The sequence below is a fragment of the Lepisma saccharinum genome, chromosome 1, assembly GCF_977018435.1.
Source record: "Lepisma saccharinum chromosome 1, izLepSacc3.1, whole genome shotgun sequence".
Classification (NCBI taxonomy): domain Eukaryota; kingdom Metazoa; phylum Arthropoda; class Insecta; order Zygentoma; family Lepismatidae; genus Lepisma; species Lepisma saccharinum.
In genome coordinates, this window is record NC_139229.1 from 66413605 (window position 1) to 66433506 (window position 19902).

The 19902-nt window shown below is 35.4% G+C and overlaps 1 protein-coding gene across 2 annotated transcripts in view; it reads left to right on the forward strand.

Annotated features, from left to right (window-relative positions):
* The window catches only part of LOC145996035 (uncharacterized), a 42686-nt gene extending 24639 nt beyond the window's left edge, over positions 1-18047 (forward strand). The window contains exons 7-16 of one of the 2 annotated variants that reach the window (XM_083132231.1): positions 3694-3874; positions 6419-6589; positions 7106-7147; positions 7521-7625; positions 8180-8266; positions 11232-11317; positions 12863-13000; positions 13177-13300; positions 14407-14516; positions 16519-18047. In XM_083132231.1, coding sequence (XP_082988357.1) covers positions 3694-3874; positions 6419-6589; positions 7106-7147; positions 7521-7625; positions 8180-8266; positions 11232-11317; positions 12863-13000; positions 13177-13300; positions 14407-14516; positions 16519-16668 — 1194 coding nt within the window. In that variant the 3' untranslated portion in view covers positions 16669-18047. The remainder of the gene's footprint in view (positions 1-3693; positions 3875-6418; positions 6590-7105; positions 7148-7520; positions 7626-8179; positions 8267-11231; positions 11318-12862; positions 13001-13176; positions 13301-14406; positions 14517-16518) is intronic. The other variant, XM_083132241.1, reaches the window with a different exon arrangement.
* The last annotated feature ends 1855 nt before the right edge of the window (positions 18048-19902 follow it).

Sequence of the window (19902 nt, forward strand, 5' to 3'; positions counted from 1 at the left end):
ACACAGTGAATCCATGCTCCTTGCACAGTTTTATAATGGCACTATAACTGTAGTTTATGTCGGAAAGTGCATTTATGTTAACCCTCCCAATATGCACTGATTTTCGGCGGCATTCTTCCCGATATGCAGTGACCACACCTGTCAGGCACAGTCAACGGTCCAAAGTGCCCACAGGACTGGCAGCTTCGTTCTCTTTCTTTTTGGTGGTGCTGCAAAAGGTGTGCAATTTCGTAGATCGGAAACAACCTCTGTATAAAATGACATTTTGGTTTTAAAATTGTTAACATAATCTCAGATTTGATTTAAAAACTGCACTTATTACAAAATAAACATAACCCTTCTAATAGCATATTTATGTATAAAGGGGCCCATTCTTGTTTCTCAGATATTTACAGCAAAAGTAATCAATTTTCTGTGAATTGCATAACTCAGGATAATTCAAACTTCAGAAAGTGTCACGTCAGTAAATAAACTCTAAATTTCGTGTTTATGAGTGTATTTTGCATCTTGCAGTTCATTTCATGACAAAACAGGGTAGAAAAGTGCACCTCACGCCCAGGCCCGTATGAAGGTCTGGGCAAAATGTTTTATTATTTTTTACTAACCACTAATTTTCAGCAGTTGAAATGGTAGACCTGATTTTAGAATCAGTAGTCTTTCACAATCGAACATATCACAGATAAGTTTGCAGGACGAATAGTGCAGGACGAAAATTGTAGCGCTATAACAGCAGTAAAATTCTGCGTCTAAGTGTCTACAGTATATTATGAAGAGTTAACACCGTAACTACAATATATAGTAAATACTAAGGGAGTACAGACGGAAACAGAGAACTGAGCAGTAGACTGTACCTACTTACGTACATAATTTATTATAAACTATATTATTTACAATTAAGAGTAAATATGTCACTACATATGCACGGTCCATCTGTTGGACAGTTACAGACAGGTTCATTGTGGAAATTGTAGTAACTACACTTTCTTAAAGAAAATTCCCAAAGGCTTAACACTTACAGTAGACACACTTATCTTGCCTTTTCCACCGAAAATTCATCTACTATATCATCGAAGTCCAATTCAGGAAGAAGTTCATGTTCAATGCTTAATAAAAAAAAAGATTGGATAAGCGATCCTGTCCCATGGCAGCACGAAGCCTGTTTTTCACTATTTCATTTTTGAGAAAGTTTGTTACCATTAAGACCAAATACATTCTAAAGTGAATTTCGACATTCGCAAATGTACAGTGGAACGGATCCTTACATACAATATTTTACATAGTCAGTTCCAGTGGGGTGTCCTGATGTTTGACATTGCTATTGCTTACTAGGTGTGCAAACTGTATCAGCTCATTCTCTAGCGAAGGTTCCAGATCCTCCTCGTAGATGCTCACAAGCTCGCGCACTGCAGGTGTAATTTGTGATGGAGTTACCACTGCAAGTTCATTTAGAATACTGAACCTCTTTGTGACAGTTTCATAGGGAAAAATCCTGTCTGCGAGTGATGAGGTTATTTGATCAATCACTGGTAGAAAACTTTCCACTCTGAAATGTTCACTAGGCGAGAGGTGGATTTGAGGTTCATTTTCATAGTCAAGAGGATTCAGTCCGATGTTTCTCACCCGCTGACGAGAAAAACTCACAGTTCTAATACGATGTTATTAACGAAAGTTATGTACTTCGTAGGATTATTTATCTTAATCGTGTCTGAGAATTGATTGTTTAAGTGTGCCTTATTTACACACCACAGCCAAATCAATCCATGGCATAAAGTATACTGAGCTTCAGATATCTTCAAACAAATCAACTGAGAGCAGTGCTACAATTGGATCCAGAAGAGTATAGACATGCGACAATATTGAAGGTTTTTTTATTTTTAAAATAAAGTAAAAAAAGTAAAGTGTTCCCCTGTGCTTAGCACTACGCCATGAAGGCGTATAGGGGGTGATAAAATACAACTTCTAATGTAATTTTTCACAAGCATAGCCAGCTGGTTAAAATATTTTTTGGTGGAGGCCCTTCACAGCTTCCTTTTGGTGGGGGCCTCGGGGCATTTGCCCCAGTTGCCCATAGGTTAATCTGGCGCTGCTCTCACCATTGAGAAACATTAAAAATTAACATTAGAATGTTTTATTTCACATTTCGTGTTTTCGTCAAAAACTAAATATGCATGGCCCTAGTTATAATATGTTATCAGGGTGGCTACTCACCGGGAATTCCTTGAGTTCTGGGAATTCTGCATGAATTATTGGCTCCGGGAATTAGACGTGAAAAAAATTGCAATTTTTATTAATCAGAATTTCATTAAATTTATACACATTTCAAATGCCCCGAGGCAAGTTTTTCACAATCTAGGTTTTATTTTTATGGAGGAAAAAGAAAGCTGCGTGGAAAATAAAACAGAATTCTCTCAATCCGTTTACTTTGTTAGTGTCCTTGGCAGATCAAGCTGTCTGTCAGATGGAAGATTATTGCAAGATAAGATATCATGAAGTTCATTAGTTAAATGTGACTTTGAAATCTTACACAATTATCAATTTCTCATAGATTAGTATATCCCACAACATTTGTGACTTGTGTTTGTAGCTGCATTTCAAGTCTAAGTATGTGGAAATATCAAATGTAAACCCCACACCTTAAATTAAATACTTTATATATATTGAAGAGTGATACTGTTTTAATTGTTAGAATTAGATTTTTGAACACATTGGCATCACACAGACTCTTTAAATATATTTGTGTGGGTGCTGTGAGGTGGTAATAAGTAATGTTGAAATAAAGAAAACATCTGCTTGTAGCCTTGAATTCTTGGAAATTTTGCCTTGAAACCGGGAATTATACTTGAATTTTATCATGGTCCTCGAGTAGCCACCCTAATTATGTATGTACATATATTTTCATTGTTGATGTTACTCTATGTATCTTTGTTTGCAAAGATACATAGAATAACATCACACTTCTGAACACGGTTAATAGAAATGTTATTTTGTCTTTTATATATAAATTTATCTGGAGAATAATAGTTATAACAACAATTTTATCTTTAGTTCCTCTTCTTGTAAGTTCTGGATCATTTGTCTTAACAGGAGATTACACATATGAATTGCTTAATATAAAGTTATTGGTAAAATTGCAAAATTAATGGTAACACAGTATAATATTCAAAACCTTAATTATATTACATGTAATACATTTTCTGGATTATTTTAGTGTCTTCTTGGTTCTGATAAGTTTGCTTGAATTGAATTGAATTTAAAGAAGAAAAAAATAACCGAAAATTGTATTTTCTGCCTTCACCGTTGGGAATGACCCACCAACTTCTGTTCTTAATAATCATACCATATTGGGCTCCTCCAGGCTACCTGTTCCTTGAGCTTTACTTTATTTAAGAATGGGAATTTTGGCAATTTATGACACACTAAAAAAGATTGTTAATTTTGCTTAAATAAGTGCTCGAACAGGACATCATTGTACAATTTGTGGCAACGAAATGACGAATGACATTCTCTTCAGATACAACTCGACTGCCATCTAGATGGAGAAGTTTGGCAGTGAACAGCCCTATTATATTTTTCAAAAAGTCAGTTCTCTCCCTAATGCTTTTTTTGTAATTGCTGATCATATACAATTATCAGTTTATTAGTACTCATTCACCCCATGAAAATATCTTTACAGTACTGTCATTTTTTTTTCAGGGTTGCACATGGTCATTTTCAAGTGCCAGCAAATTGAAAAGACACCAGCAGAAACATACAAATGACAGGAGGTATAAATGTTCGTTTGGTGACTGCACAAAATCATTCCTTCGTTCAGAGCATTTGAAGGAGCATCAACTATCTCATCTTGGCTTGAAGAGTTTCATGTGCCCTGTAGAAAGTAAGATGATTTTTTTTTGTTTGTTGTGTGTGCATGCATGCTTTATAATCTCCCTTACTTGGATTGAATTTTGAAACATTTAGTCTTCCTGAAAGAAAATAGGTTACATATTTCTAACCTGGTTAAGGTGACGGACTCTTATTGTGGACACAGGTTCAAAGACATGGCCAGTCATTTGATTGGGGGTGGTTCTTCTTATGCAAGCAACAGTCCCTCCTTCAATCATTCTCCTACATACCAATGAGTGCTTCCAGGAAAGATCAACATCGGAGCAAAGCAAGGTAGCAACTGCTACTTCAGTCAACAAGGATTTCATGTGCTACCTGCAGTCAACGTAGCCATCTGCTGCTTCAGTCAACAAGGATTTCATGTGCTACCTGCAGTCAACGTAGCCATCTGCTGGTAGCAAGATTGTGGATAGGGTGCACATGCAGCACAGCTTTTACCATCTACGTGGTAAGTTTCCAGGCATGCGTTTTCAAATGTGCAGTCACGTATGAAGAAAATTGTAGCAGAAGAACTAGGTGTTTTTCTTCCCAATGACAGATCTTTCAAGCGAGGTGTAATTGATATATTTTTGAAGAAGAAAATTCAAATTTTACACAAAAATTCTGCTTCTGCAGGTCACTATGGCCACTGCAACCAACTAAAGTGGTTGAAAAAATCTGATATGAAGCACGTTTACCTTTGTACAATCATCCAAAGTCACATTGAGAATTTTTAACTTTCTGAGAAAAAATAAATATATGGAAGGAAATCAGTGTAGGCATGTTCCAGAATAGATTTATGGGAAATCAGTTCAAGCATCGGCCCTGTGAAAGCTGGGATTTACAGAAATGCACAACGAAAGACCACCCTTCAATACCATAGAGCTTCCGTCTGCACATTTTGAGGGAAAAAGAAGCAGGGCAAATGCAGGTAATTTTTTTTAAAATCCTAATTCTCAGGAAATTTTCGAAATTGGACATTTCCACTGTAAAGAGCAGGGAGTACATTGCAAACATATTTATTTTTTTATTTTCTTTGTTATCACGGTTATTAGTGAAATATTTCATCAAGAAAAGGTGATTGAAAATTAAAAACCCATTCATATGCCACATTTTCTGTAAAATTTCACTTATTTACATAATAGTAAATACAGTAACTAACATTTTAAGTAGTTCATATAAATTAATACATTTTAAGTAGTTATTAATATGAATAGATCTCTTGTTACTTCCATAGCCCTTCAGGTGCTGTGTGAAAAGCATGGATCATAAGATGATTGTCAATTGTTATCTGTTTCTCCCTGCTACTCAATGCTGCATCCAGGAAATCCCATAAAACCCGATCAACCTAGAAAGTTTGCTTTGCTCCAACATGAACCGTTCCTGGAAGACCCAATTACAATTAACAAAATAGTACATACAAAATTATATTTATTGTTTTAACTAATCAATACATTATCTTGGTTTGTCTTATTTACACTTCTCTTGAGCTGACCAAGGCAGAAATTTATTTTATTAAAAACAAACTAAACTTAACGTTTCAACCTTCTAGCAAGGTCTTCTTCAGACTCTGCACCCAGTACAAATGTAACAATGTACAAAAAAGGACGATATATATACACAAACATTAATCCCCTCCAGTCTATTAGAAAGTTGTTCTGGAACATTCTAGCAAGTGGCTTTCCCTTGTCAACTGTACTTTCACCTAAAAGGCTAAACATATTTTCTTCCATCTAGAATGTGGTTGGACTCTTTATCTCACGCTCTTTTTCCTTCATTCTTCTTCCTTCTTCTCTCCTCTTTCTTTCTTGTCCCTTCCACTCTTTCTAACACCTTCCATTCTTTGTTCATCTTCAGTCCCCCATTCCAGTTCATTGTGTCTTCTTCACCTGGGAGGCTAAGCAGATAGGAAGGGAAAAGAGAATACTAGTGAGAAAATGGAAGGAGGCCAAGGAAATAGAGAAGAAAGGTGAAGATGACACAATGAACTGGAATGGACAAGAGGGAAAGAGAAGAGAAGAAGGAAGAAGAATGAAGGAAAAAGAGCTTGAGATAGAGAGTCCAACCACATTCTAGATGGAAGTAAATATGTTTAGCCTTTTAGGTGAAAGTACAGTTGACAAGGGAAAGCCACCTGCTAGAATGTTCCAGAACAACTTTCTAATAGTCTGGAGGGGAGTAATGTTTGTGTATATATATCGTCCTGTTTTGTACCTTGTTACATTTGTACTTGGTGCAGAGTCTGAAGAAGACCTTGCTAGAAGATTGAAACGTTACGTTCAGTTTATGTATTTTAATAAAATAAATTTCTGCCTTGGTCAGCATATTGAGTTTTTCATATCATGGAAACAACGCTTAATGGTGTTATTCTCTTGAGCTAATATTTTTGTAAGCAGTGAACTTAGTAAAATATGAAATGTCATGAGTCAATTCTATGCGATTACAGTGTTGATGGTATTGTAAATCCAATTGTTGAGCATGCAATGGTTTCCATTTTTAATTAATATAATATCACATATCAAAATAATGAGTTAATCACATGTTGTTTTCATTCTAGATTGTGATGTAAAGTTTACAGCAAAAAGCAGTCTGTATGTCCACTTGAAGAAACATAACAGCATGACTGAGAAAATCGATTATCATTGTCCCATAGAGCAGTGCAATAGGAAGTACTTGAGTAAATCCAGCCTTCGGAATCATTTACTCAAGTTTCATACTCCAGTATTAGGTAAATTAATTGTAATTTTGTTGTGTATTCTAAAATGTTGCATGATGTAGCCTGTTTAGAATGTAAAGAGCATAAGATAAAGTTAGTTACAGATTTATTCAGGGCTAAAAAACTACTTATGCCAACAAGCATATCAATTTCTCCTGATGTCAGTACTTGGACTGGAATAATTTTAAATTATTTGTAATAGTTAAATATTTGAAAATAATAGTACATATTGGAACTATGATTAAGGTACCATGGTATACAATGTCCAGAGCACAAGTTAAAAACCTGAGTATAACCTCTGATTCATCAGTTTCTCATTCATCCTCATTGTCAAAGTAACTTCGTTTCATCTTTTCCATAAGATTTATAATTATTATTGCTGTGTGCTGACATTTTGCCATAAAAATATCTTCATTAAGTGTTGTTTAATTATTTATTCTATTTTAAATGGGCTGTTTTAAAGAACAGCATTTAAATGAATCGAAGCTCGCTTGCTTCAAAATAGTTTTATTTTGTTTACCATTGCAGAGGAGAATCTGCAACAGAAAGTTGGTCAAGACATTGATGGATGTGAGTATATTATTCTAATAACAAAGTATTTGCTACTATATTAATTTTAGCATAATCTTGTGCAACTATTAGCAGGGTGATGAAACCGGGAAATTTCAGTTTCCCATGCCAACATTTGAGGCATTCAGATATTTATTTAAAATACAGTGCAATTTTCAGCATGCCAGAATGAAAAATTTAAAAACTAATTTGTATGGAAGAACATCTGGTAAAGGACAGATTAATTGTTTTCAACTGATAATTTCAAGAATCCAATACCTTTATAAAATATATGCTTTTAATATTTTAACGAAAAAATTGCCAGAATCATGGTTAGAAACATTAGTTCAGAAGTGCCTTGAAATTAGTCTTGATACATTGTTGTCACTTGCAGCTCCTGATGCTAGCCACTTGGATTACATAGCACTCCTAACAGTTGATGAAATGCCTGGTACTGATAGTCTTAGGTATTCTACAGACACCACCACGCTGTCAAATGGTAATTATTTTCATTTTTTAACTTTTCTCTTTCTGGGTGTGTCATTAGTTCTAAACCTTTGATCTGTTTCCCATTATTGTAATTTTAATTTACTTGAATGAACTTCATATACGTATGTTCACGTAGATACTGTTTTAATATAATGATAATGTGAAATCATTCCTCTCAACAATAAATTTCTATTCCCTCGTAATATTCAGTCTGAGTTCATTAATGGAGAAACTGTACGACAAGTGGGAAAAAATTATAAGTGATAGCAAATACTTAAGAAAAATCAATATAAATTAACAGTACTCTGAAAGCTGTATTTTGTTTGCAGATTAAAAAATGTTCAAATAATAGTTATTATTATTCTACACTTTGTAAACAGATGTTTTTAAACATTAGATTTGTTGTTTTAGTGTAGTTCTTGGCCAACATGCATTATAGTTAACTTTTCGTAATTGTTTTCAAGTTGCACATTCAGATATATTTGTAAGGTACATGTACATGCATGGTCGGAGTAATAAGTTATCTTTGATTCTAAATGACCTTTTTGCTTTTTATTATTGAAGGTGGAATGGGTGCATTAAATCTGGAACAGACGACCATTGATGACTGTAACCAAGCCATAATTAACGCATCCCATTTTATGAGCAGTGGCAAGTATTTCAAACATCAGCTTCTTTATATCAGTTTCCTCTTGCTCTTACATCATTTCAACTAATATTAAAAATATTGCTGTGCGTTGCAAATATACTTTTTCTGTGTTCAGAAATTTTGTAAGGTTTCAAATATTTAAGAACGGTTTCTTTGTTTCTGCCTTGTTGATGCATCTTGCATTTTATTTTGGCACAGATTGCCAAGACAGTTTTATGACCTGTCACTTAATTATAATTTATCATATGTGTATCATGTGATGTTTTTCTTAGTTGCGTGATCGCATTTGAGCTATTGAACATATTACGCAACATAAAATCAGCGCAACTTCGTTTCAGCTTTGATCAGCTGTTACGCTACGCATCTGTTTATTTCAACAATGACGTAATTTGCCGGAAGTTTCCGATAGAGGGCAGTGTGGCGCTCTCTGCATCGTCTTGGCTGTTCCGAGTGAACGAAATCAGACTTGTCTGATGACGCACAAAAGCAGCAACCTTTTTATGTAAGCTCTATACAGTTTCAACTCGTCGATGGGGGATATTTTCTGGGTAAAGTTTTTTGAACATTGAATTTTCACTTACCAGATCTACGTGATAAGAGAAGTTGCGTGAGATATGACAAACTTGTACAACGGGAATTATTGTTACGAGCAAGTTGCGTGACTACGTGTTCGACTTACTGAACAAATGGAAGTTTACCACGAGGCATGTGCGATGTTGAGATAGATAGTTTTCAAGGCAGAAACGGTCTTGTACGAACTGACGAGAACGGCCACGTTGGATTGGTCACGCATGTTGGTGCGTGATGAAGCAGAGTCTACGAGTCAAGCAAAGGTAACCATAACGGAAGAGGTTACTTGTCCCCATTGGATAGCAGACGCAACGGTCAAATTGGAAGGTGTAATTTGGCCAGGTACCACTACAACGTCGAGTCAAGCAAGGTAACCATAACGGAAGAGGTTATGAAGCATCCCAAGATGACTCCAGTATGGTAAAGAGAAGAATAGGAGAGTTTCCCCACTACAGAACAGAGTCTTACCAAAAGGTGCTGTGAACGAGAATGAACGAAGCCAATGACTTGGGATTTGACGTCTAGCCAAGAACACGAGGTATGTAAAGTGAACTCTGATTGAAATTGTACTTATTGAGTGCGCCAGTTGTGTTAGTGCTACCGTTGGAATGATGCGAAGAAAAAAGTTTCTTTGGCAAGAAAAATGAAACTAGTAGCGTGATGAAATTTGTGTCTGCCGTCTGAATGAACCGATTCCCACTTTCGTAGTACTCCTTATTGGACAAATTTGAATGCGTCAATATTGATAAGAGGTTGCAGGCAATGTGTTCGCGTGTTCTTAAAAAAAATAATAAGCCACAAGTAATAAATGATTATAGTACAAAAATGAGGGAGCATCAAATTGAGTCAGTTATTAATTAAAAGAATCTATAGAGTAAATATTTCCCAAGGTTCCAATTTGCGTGACTTTTAATGCTGTTTTGGATTGTCTGTTTTGCATGAATTTGGACTTAAATGTCTTTGGACTGTACTTTAAATTATTGAGGCCGTCAGGACCTCGTTTGTTGAAAAGCATTGTGCTATTTGAATTGTCGTTGTTTTTTGATGCACGTTGTCTAAATATTTTGTGACTGCAATATGAATTTTGTACTTGTTTGAATTAATCACGGACAATCTACGCTGCGATGTCCGATGATAATAAATGAACAAAACTTTAAATTTATGTTATCTATTCACATCAAAAAAATCAATGGGTTAGTGTGGGAATGAATTGAGTAGATAAACTTGAGGGATTGTAATATTGTAGACAAGTCAACGGGGCTTATGAGCATTAGGAATGCATCTTTTGGAGAGAAAACGTAAATAATTAAATTGAAGATTAAGTTTCTTCTCTTAATTTGATCAGTAGTATTTATTACAAGTTTCATGTTTGTCGTGCACGTGCGTGTTAGGCTTGTGGATCCCATTTATGGGACTGAAGTGAGACGAACAACATTTCAGTAACTTCACACTCATTATTTTGTACGTTGGTCGGTGCGATATTAAACAATCTATTCCACCCCTTCTGGGTCACCTTCCATTAATTTAGTATATTTGCATTGAGTGCACCGATCACGTTACAATCATAAGCTCTTTTATATAGCTAATTTAAGTTAGAATAATTCTTCTGTCAGTCATTCAGGAAATCCTAGAAAAGTCAGTGAAGTTCATAAAAATACTTAAAAGAGTAGGAAAAATCTTCAAATAGTACACATGATAGTCGAACATTCTGTAAATATGGAGTTTTTCTACACATGTAAACACTACTTTGCTGGAACAGAAAAATTGGAAGAAATTGTGTTTCTTGCAGCTAGATCTGTATTTCTTAGCCATCCAGCTCTGGTGTCAATTATACCGGGCCACAAGACGTGCATATAGATCCTGAGGTTGACAGTTAATTTAAGTCTAGACATTATCGAACTGTTACACTTTATGATTATGCCATAGCATTAATATTTCATTTCAAAGGTACATATTAATTTACAAGTAAAATTATTAGGATCAGGTTTTATAAAAGATAATTTACCAGACCGTTACCTCACAAAGATTAAGAACCACTGAACTAGAGCTCTTTCTTTTATATTTGTACTCTTAAAAATATGTTTTAAAATTTGTTAATGAAAGTGACAACATAACAAAATAATGTGTAAATGTATATGAAAATAATTGGAAAAATCAGGAAATTTGTTTAGGCAAGAAGAGTAGGAACCTTGTTGTGGTAACATTTCTAGTTTGTACTATAATTGCTTATCAATAAATAAAGAAATAACAGTTTGAAATTGTTTTTCGCAGAAGAGATATTAGTTCTGTGAATGCTCTACTGGTTCTATCCAAGAAATATGAAGTTATTTCTACCCACATTTACAAGACTATAGTATTTTTATCAAAATATGTAATTCTTTTCTCTGTCTTTTTCAGATGTTCCACTTCAAAGTGTTCTAACTCCTCACATAAGTGCAGCCGGAACCATTACTCAGGTTGTTTTGTCACCACCAGATAATCCAGTAAGTTTTGTGTGATTGATAGCTTTAATTTCACTTTTTCCATTTGTATTTCCATTTCATGTTTGTAATGGTAACATCATCGTCTTGTAATCAAGAGGTCCTGGGTTTGATACCCAGTGGAGGAACATTGTACAGAAGATCAGATCTATTTTAAACTGTACATCCAGTCCCGATTAGCATTTTTGTGCATAAAGTGCACTTAAAATCAAACCCCCATTTCATGTTGATTATTGCTCTCAATTATATATTTCACTTTTTCTCTTCAAATGATATTCTACAGCTTTGTGTTTCAGTTATAGTTAATAAAATAACAAATAAACTTATATGAGAATGTGGCAGTTAACCTTATGACACGAAAGTAACAAATGGAGAAATAATTCCTGTGCCTATTTTTTTTTCATGAAATTATATTCCAACAAATGAACCTTTCACTTATGATAGAACAAAATTGAATCTGACAATATTTGTAAAATTTATAAAAATAGATATATTGCACTTTCGTAGTTTGAGTTTAAGTCCATTTTATGCACAAATGGGCTAATTGACACTGTACTTATTGTGTAAGTGGATACGAGCTACTATGTGCCTCCCCTGAGAATCAAACCCAGGACCCCTTGATTGAAAGACGTTGTTACCACTACACCATCTGAGAGGTCTTCTTTATTTTAGTTGTGATTTGACAAGTTCAATGTGATAAGAAAGTTCTGCCTAAGGAACTTGAAACATGGGTAAACGTGAGTTGTAGAAATCACACCAAGCAGCTTTTGCGAAAAAAAATGACAACAAACCCAAATATAACTACACTGTAGATAAGTATTGACTCACCTTTGTATTAACTTGCTGAAAAAGCTAGCAAAAATTTGAGGCTCAACCAGTGATTTTGTTTTTGGCATTTTTGTATTTAGCCTAAATGTTTTCTGGTCATATCATTCACTTTGGTCAAGTTGGGGAATGTGTGGAGCCCTACCCCCAACCTGACTTCATGGCATGGTACTGTGCACAGGAGATGCTGTAAAATGACACTGCTGTGCAACTTCTGTAGTGCAAGTTAATACATCAAAATACTATTTTTGGTGGATAATTATTATTATTAAACTATTATTATTATTATTCATTAAAGTAAAAGTTCCCCAATCATATTGCACTGCGCTAGAAGGCACGGTTAGGGGATGTGGGGGTAAGGCCACTCTTATTCTCGATCTCAGCCATTTCGGAACTGATCAGCACAATGCCTCTAAAGCACCCATTTATGAAGCTGCGTGAACGAACCACTTTGAGGGATAAGACCAGAAAAATTCAAACCTTAGATCACCCATCCTGGGAATTGAACCAGTCTCTCCCACGTGGCAGTTAACACCCTACCGACTAGACCACTGCAGCTCCTTTGTATTCAGTAGTGTTGATACAGTATGTTATTGGAAATGGCAGCTCAATCTTGGACCCCTGGGGTTCTCTGTCATCTCTTTGCGAGTGAGTGATATAATTCAAACTGAAATAGCCATTTGAAATGTACTTTTCTTGTGATATTTGTTTTTACTGTTTCAGAACATGTGTGTGTTGCCTGGAAGTATTTTGAGTAACGGTGGAATGGATCTTGGTTGTGTAAACATCCCGTCAACTACATCAGAACAGTCTAGTTTATTAATTTCAAGAACTGTAACTACTCCAATGGATGTGGTAAGTGTAAGTGTAGCTTCAGTTTATTCATTTTAAAACTTCCATGCAACTAATGTGCTTCAAGCACATGCTCCTTGATGTAAACATTACGTATACTTTGTATGTATTGATTTTTTTTTCAAAAATGCAAATATAACCTTCATGGGGTGAAAGTGATCTAAGACCCTTCCTCTTGCTTCTAGGATGTGCAGTCCAACCCTGAAACTTCGACTGGTGGTTCAGCTCGTACTCATTACACATATGATGATATATTACAAGAGCGAGAGAAGAAACATCAACAAATGCTTCAGAAACTAAAATCTGCAGGTACAATTTTCTTAAATAACAGTTTCACATGCATTAAGTGAAAGCAGTAGTTTTGCTATTTGACAAAAATGAGTTTGCTGTAGTTATTGTGTGCAGAAATTATCTAATTGATGTTCGTGAAAATTAGGACTGAATCCATACCACTTTGGAATTAAAGCAATGCATGAAAAATAGTAAAAAATCAAAATTGTTTGGAATAATTATACATTTGAAATATATAGTGGAACTCCGATTTTATGTTCCTGGATTTTTCCCACATTTTAATTTTTTCAGCTTGGTCCCCTGAAAAACTTGAAATCAAAGTTCCACCATATGTTTATTATTGGAATAATACCACAGCAATCTACCCCAAGTTTTGTTCTAAAATATTAATAATTTCACGCAAGACACTCATTTAATACAGAATTCATTTCTTCCAACAATGATATTGTGTCGTTGCCTTCTAATCAAGGGGTCCCAGGTTCGATACCCGGTGGAGGCTCATAGTGGTTCGGATCCCACTTTAAACTGTATGTCCAATCCCGATTAGCCATACTGTGCATAAAGTGGACTTAAAACACCAAAATCAATCAATCAACAATGATATTGCCAAAATTAAGAAAACTTGTATTTTGCATAATTTACAGGATATTCTGACTCCATGAAAGTATCACGTGGCATTTTTGTGAACTCTGCAAGACACCCAGACCCCAAAAAGGATCAGCTGGTTTCAGTGATTGAATTTCAACTGACTTTCTGATACCAATACCAATTCATTGTATCAACTCAGATCTAGTGAAGATTCATGTACATCTGGTTTGCCACTCAACATAGCCTATATCTCAAATACATGTCCAAATATATATATGCACAATATACCTGTATATTCAGCGTAAAGTCTATAATTTTATTCTCTTTACAATAGAAACAAAATTTATCTGACTTTCTTTGAAAATAAATTTCAATAAACACAATTCATTTTTTTTAACTTAAAACTTTGATGTCATTGGGTTTCATACATTATTAAATGCTCTGCATTATAAGTTTTTCATTGTATTATTCTATTGGAACATTTATCATTATCAGTACATTCCTAATTTTGTCATGAAAATGTTTTATTTTAACAGATCTTCCACAAGATGGGTTGTGTTTAGCTGCACCTTCAGATGTAGTCTTGGGATCTGGAGCTATGAGCTGCCATGAATCCAGTTCAGTCTCTCATAATCTTCTTTTGCAGGTGAGTAATACATGTTGCATACTAGTTCCTAAAAAACAGACTTTGTAGAAGTAAGACCTATTAAGCAACATAGTGCACACAATACCATTACTGTTATCTGGGTTTCTACACTGGTCTCTTACAGAGATTTCAAACCAAAACCATAGCCACAAGCAATAGGCGACAGTGGTGGTTCACACTGAAGTGACGAGCAATAAGCGACACAGGCCCCTTCGCACTATAGGCAAGCGCCCATCATGCATACGCGAAGAACAGACTTGGGCAACATGGTGCACGCCATTGAGAAAACATCCCAGTTTGAGCGACATGCCTTTTAGGTTCGAAAGGTTGCATTGATTACTGAGAGTTTTGCTTGTTGGTTCAGTTTAAAAGCTCCCTTACTTTTACTTGTCTTCAAGTAATTTTCCGATTGTTCTCACAATAGGGTGAACCCCCAAATTTTGGGAGTTCACAGTGGGATTGAACTCAGAATTATTTGCAAAATCATACATCCTTCAGAAAAATATTAGCTTTGTAGGATGCTTTATAGAGAAAAAAAAGGTGGCAGGGGAGAAATATAAATTGTATTCTCCCCTTACCCAAATATTTTGACATGAAAAATATATATGCAGTGGTTCCCACATTATACATTCAATGTTGATGATCCCAACATAGGAAAATATTAAAAAAAATTCCTCTATTCTAAATTTTTAAGCATTTTAATTTATTTTCAGCTTGGTCCTCTGAGAAAGTCATATTGAGATTCCACTCTACAGACCACATTCATTGTGACAGTCACAAAGTAACCACCTCATATTGTGTGGTTTGTGCATTCTATTTGCTTTAGTTTCACATACGTAGATGTATAAATGTTTCATTTTAAAATTAGATTGGATGCAAGGGTACATAGATAATTTTCATCCATTACTTAATGTTGGCACAAATCCCACACACATTAACAAAATGTCAGTCAAGTCTTGAACAATGTAATTATTGTACTTACTGTTTTGCTCTAGCTTTCACCACAACTGAACTTAATTAGTTAATGAAATAATGGCATGTGGTGTAAGTTATGCCTTATCACAATTATTTTTAAGCTAATAATCATATCACTTGGATATAAAGTACATATATGTTGGCTAAAAGTTCACATTACGTAAGTGGAAATATTACACAAAAGTATTACCCCATGGTCATCCAGTCAGTAAATACCCGCCATGCAGGTATTCAAGGATCAATTTATCATGAACCATCATAAGTAGTTGTTTGTGTTGGGTTTTTTCCTTTGAAATTGCCTAAATACTGCTTTCAAGGTAACTTTAGTACCGGGTATAATTTTGTTAGATACATGTCAATTACCTTTCATTTCATGAGGTGTTTAATAAGTATGCATGTTCTTGAACTAATAAAAGCATTTTTAAAGTTTTTACGAAAAAGTGTAGTAAAAGCCTGAAAGGTAAAAAGTCAAGTAAGGAAACTGACCACTGCTCTCTTCGATCTTAAAGCAGAATAAGAAAAGTCGTAAATTCCCAGGCTGGGTGATCTTACACATGAAATATTCCATGTTCAAGCATAATGTAACCCTGGGGCACATCCAGCTTCTTACCAATATACTTGCACATATATAGTAGTTCAGAACCGGTCACAATTAGCCTATATGTGCATAGTGGACTTAAAACTCAAGCCATTGGTCATGGTGGGAGGCAGGGGGTTAAAAGTAATCAGAGAATGTGCTGATCACCACAATACCATGTGTCTTCGTGTAATGCACAGGAGATATTTTGACTTCTTTTAAACCCAGTTTCTATTGGCGACTCCTTACACTTCAGTAATGCAGTTAGCACAGTTAACAATTGTGCCTTCCACTTGTGTAAGCACAAGATATAACTTAAATCTGGAAACTGAGGTAAGAAGCCTGAGGAACCAAATGTATGAAATCGGGAAAACAATCTGTTGAAACCTTTATTCAGTGCATTTGTGTATTTACATAAGTGTTATGTAAAACATTTGGATTTCTCTGCAGGATGATCTCTCAGCTGGTCATGATTTATATCATGAAGACAATTTGATGACATCAGGGCCTGGAGCTTCAGAATTCCAAGTGTTACTGCTCTCGGACTCAACAAGAGAAGAATTTGCCGAATCCACCATTAATTTGAGAGATTTGGAATAGGTAAATACAGACCATCTCTTATAGTTACTTTTTCATTACCATACCTGTTTGATCATAGTGCAATTTTTCTGTCTCAGATTAATAGACATACACACATACTTTTTTTCCAGGCTGAATTAGTTTCATGTGCTTTGAAAAATGTTGCTTATCAAAGTTCCGCTGGATCTTTGCCCATGGCAGCAAAGCAGTTCTCAAAATTTTCTCTCCTTTTGAAAACTGGTATGTTGTTCCAAATTCTGAAAAAATTACACCTGCTTGGAATTTCTTCTAGAACATTCACGTGAACATTTGTGTTGCTTTCTTTCTCTGTTTAAATACAATAGTTTTGTGGTTACATAAGCCTATTTTTGAGGCATGCAAATTTAGTTTTTCACAAAAACACGAAATAACATGCTATAATGTTCATTTTTCATGTTTCTGAAAGGTGTGAGGTGCATTTTCCTACCCTGGTTTGTCACGAAATAATGCGAAATGAACTGCAAAATGTGAAATATACTCTTAAACACGAAATTTACTGTTTATATACAGACGTGACACTTTCTTAAGTCTGAAGTATCCTGTGAGTTATGGAATTCACGGAAAATTGATCAATTCTGCTGTAAATATTTTAGAAGCAAAAATGGACCTCTTTGCACAGGAATAAACTTAATACTCTGGTAATTACATAAATGTTCTATTAGAAGGGATACGTTTACTTTGTATAAGAAGGGCAGTTTTTAAATCAAATTTAGGATTATATTCACAATTTTAAAACCAAAATGTCATTTTATATAGCACTTTTGATGTGATTATTCACTGTTATAACACCAAAATGTTATATTATTTACTGCTTTTGAACCCGAAATAGACTATTTTTGTACTGAAATTTTGCTTTTTTTATTTACCAAAAATGTGTAGATATATGATGGAAAATAGGTAGAGGCACACAACAGCAAAAGCAAGCCACATGACTGTTCTGGAAGGAATTCTAAACTAATGTAATTTTTTCAGAATTTGGTATACTGGTTTTTCGGAAGGAAAGAAATTTGAAAAAGTTTTGTTTGACACAGGCCAAAGGTCCAGTGGAGCATTAATGATGAATAATCATGTTATTCGATAGTCCATCTTAGTATGGTCAAGAGGTTTCTTGGTATTGATCCATAAGTGACTATAAATGTTCATATTCATCACAGAAAAAGCATCATGAATGTCTTATGTGGGACCTGATGCATGAAATTCATATGATTATTGTGATTTATATAAGTATTATATACTATAAAAATATGTACAAAGACTGATTATTGTTGCAAAGGTTATTTGTATGCATAAAATGTTTCATGTTACTCATGTGAAAGTTTAAGGATGAAATATTTTTACTTCCAATAAAATTGTCACATGTTTGCTGCACCGTTTCTGTATTGTTTTATATGTAATCTGTATATAAAAAAAAAGTTTATTTGCCTTTATGAGCCAACTATGAATGGCCGATAGTGAAGCTAAAACCTGGGCTACTCTCCTCCCCCTCCCAAGACCTGTTTAAGTAGTTGCAAAAGCTCCCACCCCTTCTTTTTGAGATGGCTCTATGTGCCTCCGAAGCCTATCAGGTTTCCCTGTTACGTGCCATTGCTCCAGAAGTAAGAAGTTGTGGAAGCCTGTGTGTTTATTTTACTTCTGTTTTCTGCCAATTTTGGCTAATCGCACATGTAAGAAATTGATGAAGGGACACAAAATAACACCCAGGCTGGGATTTCAACCTGGGATCCCCGTCATTGTAGCATGTTGTGCTAACCAATCTGTCACAGAGGTCCGAACCTTTTCATGCAACTTCACCCAGGGCTGGATTAAGACTAAATTGGACCTGATGCTTGAAACAATAAACAACGATGTTATAGTTATGTCACAGCACAAAGAATAATAGTAACTTTATAATAAGTAACGCTGGGTCTAGGCATCCGAAAGTGGGGCTCCAAATTTCATTGTAAGATTTATTTTCAGGTTAATATAGCAAAAGAAAACTGTTCAGCTTTCGAAAAATTCTAGTCTGTTTTCATCTGGGCCTATTTCAGGAATGGGCTTAATGCTGCAGCATCAATAGCACCCACCTTAATCCAGCCCTAACTTCACCTACTGCATGCATTTCATTCCAAAACCAAGCTTCTGAGCCTCAACAGCATGGAGATTATACAATGTTTTAAATTTTGTAACTCAATTTAGCTATTTTCCACATCAGACTACTACTGCTTTCATTTCATGATGGATGTGGTAAACTCAGGTTAAATATTTCTTATGTGAAGTTTCGTGTTTCTGCATTGCACATTTGGTTAGGGTTTGTTTTTCCAGATTAATTTAATTCACTAAGGGTATGGATCAGGGTTTTTACATTCCTCGATTGTACATTTTCCTGCATTTTAAGTTCTTAGCTTAGTCCCCCTGAGAAACATAAAATCGAGGTTTCACTGTAGTTGCATTGTCTCCTGTTTGGTAGTGCTGGTGTGTTTCCTGGCTTGTGTCTGCTGCTGTGCTTTCTGTCGTCTGTTAGTTATGTTGGAGCCATCTGCTGCATTGCTTGGTGTGGTGTAGTTCCTGTTCTTTGTGTGGGCACTGAATATTTTATTTTTGAAGGATGGGATGCCAAGTTGGATGTGTGTGTTGGATCAAGTATGGATGTGGAGGTGCTGTGAAAGGCCTGTTCCTGGTGTCTTTTTTGGCTTCTTTTGTGTGTTCATTGATCAGTTCTTGAACACACAAAAGATGCCAAAAAATACACTAGGATCAGGCCTTTCACAGCACCTCCACACCACAAGCCATTCCATCTCCTCCACATCCATACTTCATCCAACCGGCTCTATCAAAGAAACCACACCCAACTTGGCATCCCATCCTTCAAAAAGAACAGGAACTACACCAAGCAATGCAAGGCAGCATATCCCCCCCCCCCCCCCCAACCACAAGCCAGGAAAAACACCAGCAGCACCACCACCTGGGAACTAACAAAGTGATGTGCTACCATCTCAGCTCCAGACACCATACCCAGTGAATGAAGGCAGTGAGCCTTTGAAATTAATCTGAAAAAACTATCCAAATGTGCAATGCAGAAACACGAAACTTCAGATAGGAAATACTACTGCTTTCTCCAAATTACTTTTGAGAACTTCAAAAACTTTTACCTTTGATTTTGTCTAGCTATTTTGCACCCAATTGCTGTCACTGCAAAATTAATTAATTCACAAAATTATGAATTGGTGAAGATAGAGA